Below are 20053 nucleotides of genomic sequence, written 5' to 3'. Positions count from 1 at the left end.
TGTTGAACTGAAATTGCGTAAAGGCAATGCAACATATGAAAAGTCCAACAAGGGCTTTGATGTGACAAGAGACATAAAAATGGAAATCTTGGATAAAATCGCACAGGCGATTTTTGAAATCAAAAGCTACCCTGAGAAAGATGAAATTTAATCGGTTGCCTCTTCACTGGTTCTCAAGTATCCGTGCCTGAAGGAGCCAGGTAGAATCACAGGCTACGATGGTTGGAAAACAAGTATCAAGTACAAGCTCGGAAACTTCAGGTCAAAGCTGCGCGAGGCGGGCTGTAATGAAGTGGATGTTAACAGGAATAGAAAAGCAGGAGATGAGGATGACACTCCATTCACCCTGAAAAGGCCCAAACGTGGAGAGGTCAACCATGTTCCAGATTATCCACAACACCATGACGATTCTGCTCTTGAAGGGGAAAGAGTTGCTCTGGTCGATGAAACTAAAAAGAAAAAAAAGAACACGACATTGATACGGCAGAAGATGGAGCAAACATTTTCCCTTAGGCGGAGAGAGGTAGTAGAGGTGCAGCCTATGGTATCCGAGGTCCAGCAGAGATGGCCTGCACTGTTTTCCTGTGAAGAGGTAAGGCTGTCATTTATTAAGTAACTGTCTTGTTAATATGTTCATTGCACTGTATTTAATAGGTGAAGGAGTGTATTACATTGATACATATATTGACACACTCTACTATTCCCTGCACTACCACTCAATACATGCTCCTCCAACACAACTATACCACTATACCATCAGTCCTGAAATCTGAAGTCAAAACCTCACATTGTGATTAAAGCTTAATTACATTGTTCCGCTGATTGTTTTTCAGATATCTGAAGAATTTCGTCGAATCACCAGCAAAGACCTCCTGGAGACTTTCAATGCGTCCCTTGACAAATATGTTCCTCGCCTGCTCAGACTGTACCGGGCTAGAAAGGGAGCCTTTGGTCAGCAAATGGAAGACATCCTGGATAAGCTTGATGAACAGGTGAGTGATGGACAGTAAAATGCATGTAATGAGTCATTGCTTTATGTTCTTAGTTTTTTCCATTTGATAATTATAACAGTATTTTTAATTTGCAACACTAGAAAATGAATGACCTCCAGAGAGCTGGGACCAAAGTAACAAAGGCTACCATCACTAACACACTACGCCGCCAGGGACTCAAATCCTGCAGTGCCAGACGTGTCCCCCTGCTAAAGCCAGTGCATGTCCGGGCCCGTTTGAAGTTTGCTAGAGAGCATTTGGATGATCCAGAACAGGATTGGTAGAATGTCATATGGTCAGATGAAACCAAAATAGAACTTTTTGGTAAAAACTCAACTCGTCCTGTTTGGAGGAGAAAGAATGCTGAGTTGAATCCAAAGAACACCATACCTACAGTGAAGCATGGGGGTGGAAACATTATGCTTTGGGGCTGTTTTTCTGCCAAGGGACCAGGACGTCTGATCCGTGTGACGGAAAGAATGAATGGGGCCATGTATCGTGAGATTTTGAGTGAAAACCTCCTTCCATCAGCAAGGGCACTGAAGATGAAATGGCTGGGTCTTTCAGCATGACAATGACCCCAAACACACCGCCCGGGCAACGAAGGAGTGGCTTCGTAAGAAGCATTTCAAGGTCCTGGAGTGGCCTTGCCAGTCTCCAGACTCCAACCCCATAGAAAATCTTTGGAGGGAGTTGAAAGTCTGTGTGGCCCAAAAACATCACTGCTCTAGAGGAGATCTGCATGGAGGAATGGGCCAAAATACCAGCAGCAGTGTGTGAAAACCTTGTAAAGACTTACAGAAAACGTTTGACCTCTGTCATTGCCAACAAAGGGCATGTCACAAAGTATTGAGATGACCTTTTGTTATTGACCAAATACTTATTTTCCACCATAATTTGCAAATAAATTCTTTAAAAATCAGACAATGTGATTTTCTAGATTTTTTTTTCATTTTGTCTCTCATAGCTGAGGTATACCTATGATGAAAATTACAGGACTCTCTCATCTTTTTAAGTGGGAGAACTTGCACAATTGGTGGCTGACTAAATACTTTTTTGCCCCACTGTATATGGTACTTTTAAGTCACATAAAAATCGTAAACATAATCCCCACAGTCTATCAGATTTTTAGGCAGGTGTAGTTAAGGTCACTGTTCAGTCTGCTAGTCCTGATGATAGGCCCACATCTTCTGCAAACATAGATGATAGTCAGTCAGATGCAGATAGTGATATTGATTATTCAGAGGACCTTCCTGAAGTAGTAGAAAAAAAACTTGCCTCTGTTCTATTGAAATTAGAGAACATTTTTCATGTTCCATCTATAGCAGTAGATGACTTGGTTGAAGAGCTACACTACCTGCTTAGTACAGTGTCTGTGCCGATAACTAGTAGCAGGCTCTCAGATTTTGTCAAAAACAAAGACATTGAGGTTGATGGTGTTGTTAATGAATTAGCTGATTTACTATGTAAATCTAATCCTTTGGTTAATGCACTAGGGAAAGGTGGTGCACTTTCTACACCGTATAAGAGAAAAGAATACTTAAAAAAAGTGTTTAATGTTGTTGAGCCTGTAGAGTTTGTTCTAGATCAAAAAAATTGCAGGTCCTTTCAATATATCCCATTACTGCGATCGTTGCAGCAGATACTTGATTCTACTGAAGTGTTGAATAGAGTTATTGATACCCACAGAACACAGAGCAGTAACACTGACCAGCCTGAAAGCCAGCAGTATCGCTCCATAAGAGATGGTGTGTACTTGAAGGAAAACCTGTTCCTCTCAAGTGATGATTTAAAACTTTGTTTAACCTTATACATTGATGACTTTGAATTGTGTAATCCTTTGGGCACGTCACGGAAGAAGCACAAGTTGTGTAGTGTATATTGGATTCTGAATAACTTGGCACCAGGCTCTCTCTCAGCACTCACCTCAATTTATTTGGCAGTTTTGTGTAAGAGTGACGATGTAAAGGCATATGGATATGGAAAAATTTTGGAGCCACTTTTACCTGATCTTGTTACACTAGAAGAGCATGGTGTGTTCATTCCAAAGCTTGGAGCTTTTGTCAAAGGAACAGTGCATAGTGTAATTGCTGATAATTTGGGCGCCCACGGTTTGGCTGGTTTCATAGAGAGCTTTTCTGGGCAATATATTTGCCGATTTTGTACTGCTCAGAAAGTAGAAATACAGTCAAAGGATGTTCATTCAGGTGCTTTTTGTCTACGAACCAAAGAAATACATGAAGCACATCTGAAGATTGCACAGGATACTCAAACGAATTGCTTTGGAGTGAAGAGAGCTTGCCCTTTAACTAAACATCTTCAACATTTTCACGTCAGCACAGGCTACCCCCCAGATATAGTACACGATTTGTTTGAGGGCATTGTCCCATTTGAACTAGCACTGTGTTTGAGCATTCTGATCTCGAACAAGTTTTTCAGTTTGGATTCTCTTAACACGCGTATACTCAAATTTCCTTATGAGTGGAGTGACAAAAAAAATCGGCCTCACATCATACCACTTGCCTATTCCAGTAGGAAAACGATAGGTGGCAACTCCCATGAAAATTGGTGCCTAATACGTTTCCTTCCATTTCTCATAGGGGACCTTATACCAGAGGGTGAGCTGGCTTGGCAAGTAATACTAGACCTGAAGGAAATCGTAGAGTTAGTTGTGGCACCTGTTCACACGCACGAGACCATTGCGTACCTTGATGTCAAAGTGTCTGAGCACAGACACAGGTTGCTTGAGCTTATCCCAGGTGTGACGCTGAAACCTAAACACCATTATATCGAGCATTACTCACACTTGATCAGGTGCTTTGGGCCTCTTGTGGGTGTATGGACTATAAGGTTTGAGGCCAAACACATTTTTTTTAAACAAGTAGCTCGACACACAAATAATTTCAGGAATATTGCACTTACTCTGGCAAGCAAACACCAGCAATTGATCAGTTATCACTTGCATTCATCCAGTCTCAGTGCATCAAATGTGGAAGTTACAAATGTCTCCATAGTCCCAGTTGATGTTTTGAATGAGGAGGTTGTATTGGCTCTCAGACTGAAGTATCCAGACATCAGTCAAGTGAATCTCACAAAGAATGTCACCACTAAAGGGATCAACTACAGAAATGGGATGTTTTTGGCATGTGGGTCAACGGCTGGAATGCCTGAATTTGCAGAGATCATACAAATATGTATAGTGAGAGATGAGTTGAGCTTCATAGTTTGTTTATACTTTGCTTGGTATCAGGACCATTTTGGGGCGTTCCAGTTGACATTGTCACCAGGAAGAGAGGTTGCCCTTGTTCAGCTTGAGGAGCTGACGGATTACTGTCCACTTGTGGCCTACACAGTCGGATCCAGACGTATGGTGACACTGAAGAGACACAACGTCATTACAGGTTTGATTTTGATAATTTACAGTGCCGTGTAAAAATCTTCAGTAACAAATTTGGTTTTAGTCCACCACATAAACTTTGTGGGTACCTCTCTGTACTCATGTCTGCTCTCTACTGACCTTCTCACTCTCCTAGTCTCCACTCTCTACTGACCTTCTCACTCTCCTAGTCTCCACTCTCTACTGACCTTCTCACTCTCCTAGTCTCCTCTTTACTAACTTCCTTTGTTACCCTCCTCGCTGTCCTAGCCTCATCACATCTAGGCAATGACTGTGTCCTGACCATGTATTCTGCCTGAGTGATTGAATATTTGAATAACAAGACTAATACCTGTCTACTCTGTATTTCTGTATCCACCAGATTAGCAAAGCAGGATGGCAGCACGAGTAACCTTCAGAGTCCTCTTTGGAGGTGAAGAGGATGCAAGAAAACTCTCCATTGAATCCGGAATACCAAGAACTGTGGAGGACTTGGCTCTTAAAATCAAGACTTTCTTTGAAGTGACTGAGAAGTTCAGACTTCAGTACAAAGACAAAGACATGGATAATCAGTTCATGAATCTCTTGTCAACATCAGAACTTGAAGATAAAGGGACTTTGAAAGTGGTGTACATGCTTTGTGAGACAACCAGGTCCGCTCCACTCACGGAAGATGCCTGCTGCACAATCCCAGGTACTCCTTCCAAAGCCAGCTCTTCATCACAAGAACCAAGTGATTCAGACTCCCACTCCAGCAATGATACCATCGTCTTGTCATCGCCTGAGACCCGGTCCTGCTCCTGGCCTAGACCCTTTGTCGTGCCCCGCTTCTCATCCTGTGCTGAGATTATGCTCCAGAAAGGAAATGATGAGTTCAAGGCACAGGGAACTGTTCTGTGTCCTACGCCAAAAGTATGCTCAGATATCCTTGAAGGCCTAGCTGAGGAAATAATAAAGTACACAGCTTACCCAAGGGATGAGCAATTAGAGGAAGTGGCAAAGGCTCTGATACAGTCACATCCATTTTTACTGGAAAAAGTAACACGAACTGGATACTGTGGCTGGAAGCATTACCTGAAGATAAAAATGATGAACTTCCGCACCAAGCTGAGGTTTGTGTTTTATTTAATGGGTTCTTTTTTTGTTGCTGTCCTAAGTACCAAGGCTTATGCTTTATATTTGTGCCAGCAGAGGGTGGAGCAAGATAGTAAATGCCAGTCCGACAGATTAGAAGTCTTGCATTTAAGGTCTTGTGCCACTTTGCACCAGCATAAATGTATGAAAGACATGGCGCTAAGGACAAAACTAAAATGGAGCCCATTGTGTTTAAATTGTGAAGCAATTTTTGATCGTCAGTGAAAGGTGCTGAAAAAATATCATTGTTCTTCTCCTCAGCCGAGCTGGACACCCCGAGGTTGCCATCAACTCTCTGAAAAACAAGCGAAGTGGCCAGCAGTCTCCAGCAGCCAACATCAAGAAGCCCAGGAAGGGAGATGTAAATTTCTGTCCGAACATCCCTAGTGGTGAAACAAAACACAGTTTGGAGATGGAAAGGGTGGCTCTACTGATGGAGGTATAATGTGCAATACATATCTTACCTATCCATGATTACACCATGTTCACGGCATGGCCAGTATAAGAGCTTTTCACCCGTCATGTTTTTTGCACTATACTTCCTGTCCAGCTCAGCTCAAGCAGCCCAACAGTTCATTTTGCACAGCACTGGACACTTTAGCTGTTTTGTGGTTACTTTGCACAGTTCATTTTTCTTTATCTATTACGCTCAGTTTGGAAAATATTCTTACTCCCTAATCATATTGTTAATATTTCTGTTTTCAATTGTATTGTGTACCATTGCTGAGAGTTTCTCATCATATCTCGTTATACAAGTATCTTTACTGTATAATGACAATGCCGTTTCATTCCATTTCAGGTAAAAAAGAAGAAGGGATGAGGCCCTCATCAAGGAAAAGATGCAGCGTACATTCTCCTTCAGGAGACAGGAGGTTCTCCAGGAGCCAAAGATTCCAGAGTTTTTCAATAAATGGCCAGCGCTCTTTGACGTCATTGAGGCAAGTGTGACTCTGAAGTTTAGTAACTTGTGTATTCAATTGGTCTGCACTTCAATAGCGCTTTTGTGCACCCAACAGGGCATGACAGTGCGACTGTTTTGCTCGCATTTGCGAGTTGATAATTTCCAGTGCGAATAGCAAATTACATTCAGTCGCATCAGTGCGACTCCAAAAGAAACTGTAGTACATGCAGTCCTTCCGTGACATAAATATTCTATTTTCTCACACACATTTGCATTGTTTGTCTTTCCTGATTTTTGTTAAGGCAAAGAGCCAGTTATAACATTAAAAATTAGCAGGGTTAGGATTAGGCTAAAGTACTTTATTTGTTTCAAAATGACATCTTTACCAAAATTGCTGAATTTTCATTGTGCTGCTAAAAAATGTTGTGTGCTACTAAATTTTTCAGCATGTTAGCACAAGTGCTACTTGGAAGAAAGCTTAGCGTCGAGCCCAACCCAAACCTAAGTGCTTTACAATGGCTTTCTCTCATTCACCCAGTTAACAATTCAATGGCGGCAGCCAGCTGCTGTGCAGTGCTCTAGCCTTGCTCAAGGACACTTTGACATGTGGACAGTCAGAACCGGGATTTGAACCACTGACCTTCGGTCTATGATTGACCCCTTTACCAACTGAGCAACAGCTGCCCCTGTTTAAGTCTGTGTCCTGTCTCTGTTGTCTTTTACAGATCAACTTGGAGTTTATGCGGCTGACAACTGTACCACTGACCTCAACATTTTTGAGGAAACTGGACTGCCTGACTGGCGACCTGATCAGGGTTTTCAACACTAAAGGGGGAGCTGCAGGGGAAAAAATCGGAGCCATGATGGCAATGATGGAGAATGTAAGTATTTTTTTGGTCTAACCCAGGGGTGCCAACCTCATACGCCATGGGCCAAAATTAAAAAATGTGTACAAGTCAAGGGCCGGACTGGTTGTTTATTGAGAACTTATTGAAATTACATTTTGCTTTAATGGAGTGTAGTGAAACCAGTTGAGTTCAGGATGGTCAAGGAGGGAAATGTTAGTGGCTTGACATGCGTGTTAGTGTGTATCTGACACTGACCAGCATGGAATCATGCAATGTTTGTTTCAGAGTCAAGACATCAACGTGAGGCGTGATTGCGTTTTGAGATGTCTCAGCATCTACCTCTGTGAAGACCTGGACACATTGGTCAAAGAATACGTGGTAAGTATGTCATCTTTCTGTCCTTTTTGCCAGATGTAATTAATTTCCCTCTAGGTGGGCCTGATAACATGTGGTGTTCATGAGAATGGGATGGGCATTAGGTCACATTGACCTTGACCACCAGTAGTTCGTCATTGGGTCCAATGGGTTGTTTGTTTAGAGTAAGAAATTCCCTCAAGGCAATGGTGGTAGTGCTGTCACTTGTAGGAAGTAAATCCAAATGGTCCGGAGGGGCCTGAGGTGAAGGGACGGGTCCTGGAACCTAAGCGTCTCCAATCTGCCAGCAACAATTCTGCCCCAAACAAGAAGGTGAGTACACAGAAACTTGACAGTTCTCGTAAAGCAGCAGTTATGTAATTGACACCCGTTTTGGAAATGTTATTTAGTAAGAAATGCCTTTCAGATTATGTTAGTTCGGTTTTAATTCTTGATTCTGATCAGCTTGATTCTCGTGTGTGTGTGTGTGTGTGTGTGTGTGTGTGTGTGTGTGTGTGTGTGTGTGTGTGTGTGTGTGTGTGTGTGTGTGGGGGGGGGGGGGGGGGGGGGGGTCAACAGGATGCATGTTGTGGACTCTCAGCTTATGAGCTCCAACGCCTGAAGAACATCGGAGAGAGGGAAGCCTTCTTGTCGTCCTTGATGTTATTGCAAGTAAGTGGACATGTTGACTGGAACTCTAACCAACACAAGATTGATCGACTTGTCTCTCTCTCCCCCCCCTCTCTTTATCCTACCACACTTTGTCTGTCTCCCCCTTTCTGTGTCTGACTATCTCCCTCTTCTCTCTGTCTCTCCGTCCTGCCTTTTCTCTCTTCCCCTAGGTCTTCTCCCTCTCGGTCTGTCTCTCTCTCTCTCTGTCTCCCACACTTCACACATATAGCTTTATTGTGTGTTACCTCCTATCACAGTGTAACTTCACACATACATAAAGCATGGGATTTTAAAAAGGTGTAAAAGTAGGGCGAAATTGTTACTTCTCAATTTTTTCTACAATGAGGTTTACAAAGATAATGCAATTCCTGTCTTCATCCTTTACCATACCTTGTATTGTATTTAGGGCTGATATCTGTGGAGAGAAATAATGGGATAATTTTTGTTTTTTCTGTCAAAAGGCAGCTGAGGATCTGAGGCAGACTATAAAGCCAAAGCCGGATGTGAAGAGGTAAGTCATGAAACAGTGTAGTAGTAAGGATACTTTGTTTTGTTTTGGCTGTTGGGGCTGATTGTATTTAGTAGAATGGGGCATTTGCAAGGGTTGATGGGTTAGGGAAGAGAAGGTCAGGATAGGAAGAGATTAGTTCCTTCTATTTGCTAACAGGAAACAGAAGGTTAGGAGAGGGAGGACGGCATGAGAGGGTTGGATAGGAGGGAGGAGTAAACCTTACCCTATGAGAGGAGATTAGGAGAGATGGTGGAGGGTAGGAGTGAGGGAGCAGTAGGTTTGCCTCTTTCCTACTGTCCTTTCACCCTACTTTGGCTCTTTTAGGTATTGGTTACTTATGAGAATATTTTCATAAACCTCACAGATTTTTTACATTTTTAAGGGATGTTTTGTTGACTCCATTTTTATTGTGGCAGGTCAAAGGCTTCGTTGGATAAAGTGCAGTCTCTTCTGTCTTCCCGGAAATCCTTGCGTCTTAAGGAAGCACAAAACCTTAGCCTCAGTAGGACGAACCTATGAACATGTAAGTTAGTCTCTTATGTTTCATGTGCACCATTAAATATTCACTAAATTAAAGGATTACCGTTAGAGTATTAATTTTAAGCAATGAGACACGACATGCCATTCTTTACGGCACAGAGTTACCACAAACACGGTAAGGAATGGCATCTAGATTCTTTGACACAACCCTCATTGTGATCAACAACGCTCAAACACCACTTTTTTTTTAATCATATTTAAATAGTTGATGATCATTGAATGTATAACTCCATTTATACATAACGTGACTTTTTGTTTTGTTTTCCAGGCTTTTAGGGAGTCAAAGATCTTGAGGTCATTGTAACCTTGAACTCCATCCCATTCTCATGAACGCTATATCTACAGTGCCTTAAGGGAATTTTTTTCAAATTAACACTTGGCCTCAATGATGAACTTCTTAGAATTTGGTGGTCAAAGGTGAGGGTGACGCAGTTCATTGTTCTCTGTTCCCTCCATCTTTCAGGACATCGAATGCAGTGAGGCCGAGGCAGATGTCGCAGGTACAACCATGGCAATCTACACCGTTCAAGCTGAGGGTGATGATCATGATGGTCCTGGTGGACTCTTTGCAGATGTCGGTATGGTCCTGGAAGGGGTCAAAGTTCTCAACAACCTCAAAAGTATCAACCATGCATGCGTACTGCTTTATGGGTTGATCTATGCTCTTAATTTAAGCTATCCAAAAAACTTGAAGTATACATTCGAAGCTTACCAGAAGATCCTGATGGACCTGGAATCGTCCAAGCCTTCCCCCAAAGTACGAGCACTGAAACTCAAATTGCTCAGGTGACTCTTTTTTTGGGGTGGGGTGGTGATGGGAGGAGGAAGTACAGGAAGCGACCACCCATACATGCTGATAACCATGTGTTTTATAGTGTTCCAGTACGTTCACAACCTTGAAGATTCACACATCGAATACAAAGAAAGCTAGAAACGGAAGGTGCTCAGTTAACTATGTTCTACTACTGTGTTTAATGTTGTTGAGCCTGTAGAGTTTGTTCTGTCCTTTCAATATATCCCATTACTGCGATCGTTCCAGCAGATACAGATGTAAGGAATGTTGTTGAGCCTGTAGTTTGTTTGTTTGTTCTAGATCTAGAAAAAAGAGCAGGTCCTTTACTGCCATTGTTGGAGCAGATACTAACTTGCCTCTGTTCTATTGAAATTAGAAAACATGTTTCATGTTCCATCTATAGCAGTAGATGACTTGGTTGAAGAGCTACACTACCTGCTGAGTACAGTGTCTGTGTGAAGAGAAGCGTTAATAAATTAGTTGAATCAACAAGGTGGTCTGATTGTATGCATCATTGATATATTGTTGAATTTCAAACAAATACACAATCATCTTGAATAGGTAACCTAATAGAAAAAATGCATTGAATATGAATCATAAAAATAATGCATTATGATTAAATTTAAGCTTAATTGTTATGTAAAAATATTAATGGATATTAATCATAAAAATACATAAATCGAATGCATTTTGATTGAATTTAAGCTTAATTGTTATGTATCTTAAACACATACACTTTATTCATCTTGAATAGGTAACCTAATTACTATGTAATTCAAACAAATATACTTAATGTATTCTAAATGTATAACCTGAATAATATGCATTTAAATTCAATAAATTATATTAATACTAAATACATAAACCTGAGGAATATGCATTTCAAATGAATAGGCTTTATTACACTGATGCATATGGATCATTTAAAGTTTATTAGATAGGTTTATGTTCAAAATATTTAAAAAATCAAATGGAACTTTGTTATTAATTAAATTACATAAATCTTAAAAGTTAGGGTTAAATATTTCTGTGAGTGTATGTTTTCTGCCAGTTCTAGTGTATTGTAGTTGGTGCTCATACAGACTATCGTTTTCGAGCTTGGCTCTGTGCTCAAATCCCTTCTGCCTCTGAAATTGAGATTAACGATTCTTAAAATATATATATATATATTTACATTTAAGTGAGATTCACAAAATTGTTTCAGGCGCCAGTTTGCAAGAGGTGCATATCCACTGTCAACTGTTCAAGTTTGTGAGTGCTTTAGAAACACCTCTGTGTACACTGAAAAAAGGGAAATATTGGGTCTTTGAATTTACGAAAGTGTAGTTAGTAAAAGTAACACAATTTATTTAGATTCTGTTTGTGAACATGATTTAATCAAGTAGACCCAAGTTGTTTATAGAGGTTGTTGAACTAACTAGTTTCTTACAAGTTGGATGAATTTAATCAAATTAAAAAAACGAACTCATTGTAATCGAGTTTGGTCTCTGCTGGAAATTAAGGTGTCATTAATCCCTCCAGAACAGTAGGGGGCGCTTCATTCATGATGTGGGGCGCTTAGTACCGGTAGTTGTGTCAAAAAAAGAAGAGCCCTCCGAAGGAAAGAGCGCGAACAACATTTAACGGAAAGTCTACATGCTGCAAGAGGTCAAGGCCCAATATCTTTAAAAGTAAGTTCTTCAAATGTATATAGTTCCTGTAAGCTTACTTGGGCGACAGTCCACTTGAGTGCTGTTTTCAAACAGTATGGTGATATAACAATTAGCACTAAAAGAGCCTGTTAACTCTGTGTATTTTTAGCCTCTTTGCATTAGCCTACATGTTAAGCTCACACACGGTAGTTAATTTAACGTTAAGGTAGGACTGTAGACGGTAACGTTAATCGTCACTGTGTTTTTCTCTACTAGACTAGATTTCTACTCCAGACTGTGACTATTGCTACGAAATAACTACGAAATATTTAAGTTATAATGAACTTATATGTGTGCGAGCGTGTGTGCGCGCGCGTGCGTGCGTGTGTACGCGGTTAAATGCTGTTGTGGCTGTGAATGTGTGTTGCTCCAGACACAATAACATAGGCCTACATTAAAAATCGAGCTCAACGTGTCAGTTCACAATTCCCTCTCCTTCAGAGCTCATGTTTCATGTTCTAATGTTCATTTGTCATAGGGCTGCAGGATATATCAGCATTTCCAAGGGGATACAAGATTTGACAATATCGTTTATATCGATATATGCGTTAAAATGGTCCGTTTCCGCCTCAAGTGTCTGCGTTTGCCTTGGAGACTGCGCGAGCGCGACCCCTCCCCCTCCCACTCCGTCTTTCCGAACATGCCCTGTGCAAAGACGCTTCATTCCCGCCCCCGCCGAACCCTCACAAACACATCAAGCATGGAGGATACTGGTAAAGAAAACGAGATGGCGGCGTGAGATGAAATTGTTTCAAAGAGGAGAAACAACGGCTCCCATAATATGGAAATGGTTCGGGTTTAAAAAAAACAGATGAGCTGCAGGTAATCTGTAGAGAGTGTAGCAAAACCGTTGCGGCTAAAAGTGGAAACACGGCAAATCTGTTCCACGATTTACAGCAGCGGCACAAAGTGCAGTATGAGGAATGCTAAAACTCCGTGGCTGTGCTGCTGCATCACCGGCCGCGACAGCTTCTTCTGCCCCGAAACCAGGGCCGGGGCTCGGCATACGCCACCTAGGCGTCGCCTAGAGCGGCAAATGTGTGGGGGGCGCCCTCTGGTGGCGCCCTTAATTAATTTTAATAAACGAAACGAGCGAAGTTAAACCAAACATGTTCCCAAATGGAACGGAGAAGGGAGGGGGCGGGGTATTAAAGTTATGGCGCACTGAAACCCTCACCGTAGTACGCAGGACAATGCGACAAAGCCATCTAACCCACTCTATAGAAGTGGGTTAGAACCCACTCTATATCGTATATCGCCATTCAGCCAAAAAATATCGGGATATCATATTTTGCCCATATCGTGCAGCCCTAAAACGCACGTCTGAAATAAATGAAATAGAGCCATAAATATGTATGTGCAATAAACAATCCTGTCATTAAAAACACTGCAGTAATATTCTCTCTCCTAGAAATCTTGTTTTTTTAATCTTGCTATTTAATGTTTCCAGAAAGTGTAATTAAAAATAATGTCTGCATCTAGCACATTTGCTTAGTGATTTTGTTGTACTACTAATTTGTAATTGTTTTGATTGATTTAATTGTGTGTGTGTTTTGACTGATGCTAAATATTTTCTTTCACAGGTTCACTGTCCTATTTGCATATCATACAATCAAAAGGCTCTGTAATGGTAGGTACTCGCACATGAATTTAAGCCCTAAATTTGCATCTTCATTTACCTGTACAGGTAAATGAAGATGTGTTGTGTTTAAAGACCTATGAATTTATTTGGACATTTTTCTATCTTGTTTTGAATTTTGGTAGTGAGCCTTTTTTTTCTGACTTGACTTGATGATCTTGATGTATGTTGCAGGATTAGGTCCAGGGAATGTGGAGTTGTAAGGGGTGTACAGAAACCGTATCAAGTAGGTCCAAGCTTTTACATCACTACAAGTTAAAGCATTCACATTTTGGACGTAGTTCTCGTTATCCATGTACACACCAGCACTGTCCATGCACATTTAAGACGTGGAATGCCCTTATTGTCCACCAAAGTAAAATCCACTCTACAGGTGCTCCTCACAAAAAAGAGGCTATATTCAGTTGTCACATTTGTAGTTGTAATGATTTAACATCAGAGAAGGATTATTTTTCTCATATAAATGCACATCTCAAACGAAACGAGACTGTCATTTGTATGTTTTTAGGCTGTGACTTTAAGACAAACATTTATTGTACTTTTAAATCACACAAAAACCGAAAACACTCCAATCACACATTGGTTGATTTTAAACCAGAAGTAGTTATAACTACAGGGATCTCATCTGTGGATGAATTGGAAACAAATAGTGAGGAATGTGTTGATGTTGAGCAGTCAGATACTGCCATTCCTTCAAACACTCATACTGAAGACTTGCAGAAGGTCATTGAGCATAGATTTGCAGCTGCTTTGCTAAAGTTAGAGCATTTGGTCCATGTGCCGACTTCAGCTGTAGATGAATTTCTTGGGGAACTCGATCATTTGATCTGTTCTGCCCCTGTGCCATTATCTTGTGACACGGTGCGTGACATCTTTCATCAGAAAAACCTCTCTGTTGATGAACTTATAATTAGAGAAACTGTTGATGCAATTTGTTCTGGTAATCCAGTGCAAAGGTCTATACAAAAAGGTGGCTCTCTAAGTACATCCTATCTGCAAAAGCAGTATTACAAGGATAACTTTGGGGTTATAGAGCCAGTTGAATATATTCTTGATGCCAAAAACAAACGCAGTTTCCAATATGTTCCAATATTGAAGTCCTTACAGCAGCTGTTAAGTAGAGGGGATATAATTACACAAGTTGTTGAGAGTCATCAAAGACAAGAAGGCACATATTCAGGTGTGACACATCGGTACAGGTCCGCAAGGGACGGCTCTCTATTTAAGGAAAATTGTTTCTTTGCTGGAGAAAAGCCAAGGATCATCCTAAATTTTTATGTTGATGACTTTGAAACGTGTAACCCACTTGGCACCTCACGAAAGAAACATAAGCTTTGCGCTGTTTATTGGGTATTGGCTAACTTGCCTCCGGGGTCTCATTCTGCTTTGTCGTCTATCTACTTGTCAGTATTATGCAAAACCGATGATGTGAACACCTATGGTTACGATAAAATCTTTCAACCTCTTCTGCAGGATCTAAAAACTCTTGAGGAGCTCGGCGTTTATGCCCCACTGTTAGTTGAGTCACTTAAAGGTACAGTATTCAGCGTAGTCGCTGATAACCTGGGAGCTCACAGTGTTGCAGGATTTTTGCAGAGTTTTTCAGGGGAATATTATTGCAGATTTTGCACAGGAACCAGCAGTGATATTCAAGTACATTCAGTTGCATCTGGTGCTTTTAGTCTGAGAACCAAGGAGCTCCATCAGACCCATCTCAGACAAGTCAAAGATAGTACAAGTACAAGTTGTTTCGGAGTGAAAAGGGAATGTGTCTTCACACAAAATCTGTCTCATTTTAACGTCATCTTTGGTTATCCTCCTGATCTTGCCCACGATGTGTTTGAGGGTATAATCCCAGTGGAGCTTGCTCGTTGCCTGACAGTGCTAATCTCAAAAAAGTACTTTACATTAGCAGAGCTGAACACTGCCATATTGAAGTTTCCATACAAATGGGCTGACAGGACAAACAAACCCCATGTTGTGTCTCAGACTTTCTCCAGAAGAAAAACAGTTGGCGGAAACGCACATGAAAATTGAAGTCTGCTGAGGTTCTTGCCTTTTTTGGTGGGCTCACGTGTACCTGAGGATGAGCCTGCATGGCTCATCCTCATGGATCTGAAGGACATCACTGAGCTTGTTGTTGCCCCCGTCCACAGTGATGACTCAATAGCTTTTTTGGAAAGCAAAATCCTGGAGCACAGACAGCGGTACCAAACACTTTTCCCAGACATTAAGCTCATCCCAAAACACCATTATTTGGAGCATTACCCCCAAATAATTAGGCTGTTTGTTCCAGTTGTAGGACAATGGACGATGCGTTTTGAGGCTAAGCACAGCTTTTTCAAACGGATCATCAGGCATACAAGCTGTTTCAAAAATGTGCCACTTTCCTTAGCCTCAAAGCATCAACTGATGATCGCTTACCACCTGAGCTCTCAATGTCTTAACAAATCAGACCTAGAGGTTTCAGCTGTCTCAACTCTACCAGTAGACCTTCTCAGAGAGGAGATAGCGCAAGTCATCAGGCAAAAGTTCCCAGACACACCTGAGGTCCAACTTGCAAAGTGTGTGACCACCAAGGGCATAACGTATAGGAAGGGGATGATACTGGCCCACAGAGCAATAGGTGGACTGCCAGATTTCTGTGAAATTGAACAAATCTGCATTTTACACAACAGTGTATTTTACATTGTCAGTGAGCTCTGTGGCTGGTACCAAGAGCATTACAGAGCCTTTGAACTCAGTACACTATCAACAAAAACATTCACACTTGTGGCAGCCAGTGAACTCCTTGATGCCTATCCACTTGTTGATTACAAGATTGGATTAGTTCGGATGGTGACTTTGAAAAGACATTGAAATAAAAGGTGTGTGTGCGTGCCATACTACTATATTGTATACTGGATTTGACATGATGTCTGATTAATATTCTTTGTGTTTCTGCAGAATAAAGATGGCCATGCCTGTAATCGTGAAGATCTTGCTGACTGATGGCAGCTGTCAGAGGCTGAGTCTTGCACATGGACTCCCTGAATCTCTTGGAGACCTTATGACTGAAGTGAAAAAACAGTGTAACCTTGAGGGAAACATCAGACTTCAGTTTATGGACTCATTGTTTGGGAACGAGTTCATGAACCTAACTTCTGTTTCAGAGGTGCAGGACAGAGGGACTCTAAGAGTAATGGATTTGTCAACGCCCACAATGCAACTTGAGAGCTCTCCAGTCCTACACCTTCAAGCATCAAGTCCTTGCTCCTCAGCAAATGACTCATCACTGTCAGGAGAACTTGTGGATACAGATATACTGTCATCAAATGAGTCCACAAGCTCACGGTCCTCCTGGCCAGCTGTGTTTCATGTACCGAAGTTACCCTATGATGCAGAATTACAACTTCAGCAGGCAGGTGTAGTTTACATTCAAAATGGCACTGTCCTCACTCCAAATCCCAAATTGAAGTCAGCCATCCTTGATGGATTAGTCCAGGAAATTGTGCAGTATAAAGTATATGTTAGTGATAAGGAGATGGAAGAAGTAGCCCAGAGTCTCATCAAGAAACATCCATGTCTAACTGAGAAGGGGTCCGATACTGGCCATGGTGGATGGAAGATCAGTTTGAAATATAAACTATCCAACTACCGCACACAACTGAGAAAACTGGGATGCCCTGAAGTGACGGTGAACTCTTTAAATCACAAACCTGTTGGAAAGCGCAGCGCAGCCTTTGGCATCAAAAAGGCAAAGAGAGCAGAAGTAAATTTTTGCCCGACATACCCATCAGCAGAAACTGAGGAGAGTCTAGAAGCCATGCGGAAAGCTTTACTCCTGGATGTAAAGAAGAGGAACAATCGAGAGGCTGTGAAGCTCAAGATGGAAAAGACCTTTGCATCTAGAAGACATGAGATTGTTCGTGACGCACCGATGGTGGATGATTTTATGGCGAGATGGCCTGCTTTGTTTGAAGTCAGTGAGGTAAGGTTGATCTCATGCTGTTTTTTTTTTATATAGCAAATCATGTGTCTGTACTTCATCTCCCTCCTTGACTGTCCTGCTCTGCTTTTGTATGATGGTGGCATTTTCCCTGAGTCCTCTGTGCTTTTTCAGATAAACGCTGAATTCAAGAGAATAACCACCGTGCCACTACAGTCTAAGTTCCTGTCTCAGCTGGACCTCCACTCTGACAATCTGACAAGGCTTTTCCAAAAGAGAGGAGGACAGCTAGGGGAAAAGCTCAAAAGAGTCACTGCACAAATTGCTAATGTAAGTGATGCAGGCCTCCTACAATCCTAGAAATGTTTTTTAAAGAATTAGTGCTTCCTTTTTTTTGGTTGTCTATTTCTATATTCTACCTCTTTTCTAATTCCCTACAATCTTCCTCCACCATGGAGTGCATGGAAAGGCTTGCACAATCATAGGAAACTTGAGGAAAATACTGTGCACCCTTGGGACAGTCCACGTTAAGGTAAGGCATATGAGCTGAATTAAGCCACTAATCTAGATAATGTCCTTTCAGTGTGATGATGTAGATGCTGGACGAGAGTACATCATCAAAGGAGTCTGTGTCTACATGGGGGAAGATCCAGATAACCTAATACAGGAATATGTGGTATGTATATTATTCAGTGCTTACGCTCTTTTTCCACTCTTCTCTTATTCTCATTCTTGTGTTGTCACTGGTGCTGAAATTATTCATCAATTAAAAGAATAATCATTATAATTTTCATCATCAATGGTTTGCTGTTTCATACAAAAAAAATATCTATACATTGTTTCTGGGTTGATGCTAAATTAACTTAAAGGTATATTGTTTAAGAATTACTCCCATTTAGTGGTGCGGTTGTAGATCACAAGCAACTCAGTCGTATTTTTCATGCTGCATTCACGTGAAATCGGTTAGATGGCAGACGGACAACAGCCGCTGCAGGTAACGGCGTAAACAAGTGGTCCGTCAGCACGAGGCAAAACAATACACGTGACAATATGTTGTCATGGCGATGTCGTACTGTTGACCTGACCCACGTTTTACCGGCTTTCTCTGGACTTCTGTGACTAAGATGACATCTGGTTTGTTACCGACGGCCGTCTGCCTGACTGCACCTGAATGCAGCATTCATGTGCAGTCCACACAGCACTGCAGTGACTTTTCACAGACGCCACCTTGACCTGAGCCGACAGCTCCGGTGTCTCCGCTGAGTTTCCGTGGTTTCCTACCGTCACGCTGCCACTGAACGTAAAAACATGGCGACACCACATGGCAGCAGCACCGAGTTACCCGCTCCATGTAGATATGAATGATATGAACGGCTCATTCAGAGTTTACCAGAACACTTAAGTTTGTTGTCTGGGTAATTATTGATGAATGAAAAATGTACTTTTAAACGAAATAATCGATTTCCGTGAATAGATAACAGGAGAACACAATGTACCTTTAAAGGTAGAATAAACAACTTTTTGTCAAATTCAGCAAATACCTCATGGACCGCCAGCAGTCTCATCTGTACATGCTGAATGAGAATGCCATGATTATACACAGCCATGGATCTGTGCAACAAAATGGCTCAGACTGCATTACCTAGATCTATAGTGTCACTGTTTTATGTTTGTAATTTTCTTGAAAGAGCTTGGTGAATAGTTTTGATTTGTCTATCTTTGTTTAACTTACCTTTTTGTCTGTTTTGTACAGAGCCTGGACAACACCATCACTGAGGCAATTGAAGACACCACCCTTGGCATCTATGTTGTCAAACAACATGCCTCAAGTGAGGAAGTAGAGGACATTGGCATTGTTGTTGAAGGCATCAAGGTCTTACAAGACCTTGATAATCTAGCATTAGCTGTTGCAATGCTGTTTGGGCTTATGTATGTCCTCAACCTAAACTACCCTGCTGAGCTCCGCTACACCTTTGAGGTCATCCAAAAGATTTGGATGGAGCTAGATGGAAGCAAGCTTTCAAACAAAGCACTAGCGTTGAAAAACAGGCTCTCTCAGTGAACTGTTCAAACTTGACTGCACCTTTGCTTATTTCTCTGTGACATTACCTTTTTTTGCAAATCTTCTTTAAGGTTAACTGTCATGGTTATTTCTTTTCTAATTCAGTTTGTGGCATACATTTGATTTTCTGGGTTACAGGGTTTCCCAGTCTGTTGAGTTAGAGATTATTGCATTTCCACTTGTTAATGTTGTGAGAAACATCTTTTAAGTGAGCTGTATTTACATTTGTGTTTGACACTGTTTTGCAATCTGATGTTTACATCAAACACAGTTCAACATGGTGTGTCCAGTGTGGAGCACATCTGAACATACATGCATGTTAACTGACACCCTGTCAATAGTTGTTGTGTCTGATGCTTTATTGTGGTCTTGAGCTCAGATAGTGTCACGTTCTCTCATTTTCTGACACGAGATGGAAAACCAATCACTTTTATTGGTGTTGTTATTTTATATTTGCTCTTAATGATGCACTAGTACTGTTAACAATGTTTTTAAATGTACTACTACTGTAAGTGACTGAAGTATTTTTGTTTGTGGTTTGTGTTTTAAATCCACTGGTATTATAATGGTTATAGCATTGTATTTCTATGCTGAAGTTACTGTTGGAACAAT

At 41.3% G+C, this 20053-nt stretch overlaps 1 protein-coding gene across 1 annotated transcript; it reads left to right on the top strand.

Annotated features, from left to right (window-relative positions):
- The first annotated feature begins 11665 nt into the window (after positions 1-11665).
- On the top strand, positions 11666-19546 carry LOC307073358 (uncharacterized protein). The gene is made up of 7 exons (XM_079733144.1): positions 11666-11791; positions 13396-13442; positions 13626-13677; positions 16398-17421; positions 17554-17709; positions 17963-18055; positions 19133-19546. Exons 4-7 carry the CDS (start codon positions 16405-16407, stop codon positions 19439-19441), a joined length of 1575 nt encoding a protein of 524 aa, XP_079589270.1. The 5' UTR covers positions 11666-11791; positions 13396-13442; positions 13626-13677; positions 16398-16404; the 3' UTR covers positions 19442-19546.
- Positions 19547-20053: the final 507 nt, after the last annotated feature.

The sequence above is a fragment of the Pollachius pollachius genome, assembly GCF_949987615.1.
Source record: "Pollachius pollachius genome assembly, chromosome: 3".
NCBI classification, from domain to species: Eukaryota; Metazoa; Chordata; class Actinopteri; order Gadiformes; family Gadidae; genus Pollachius; species Pollachius pollachius.
Note: the sequence above shows the minus strand (reverse complement) of the source record. Positions and strands in the feature narration are given on the sequence as shown.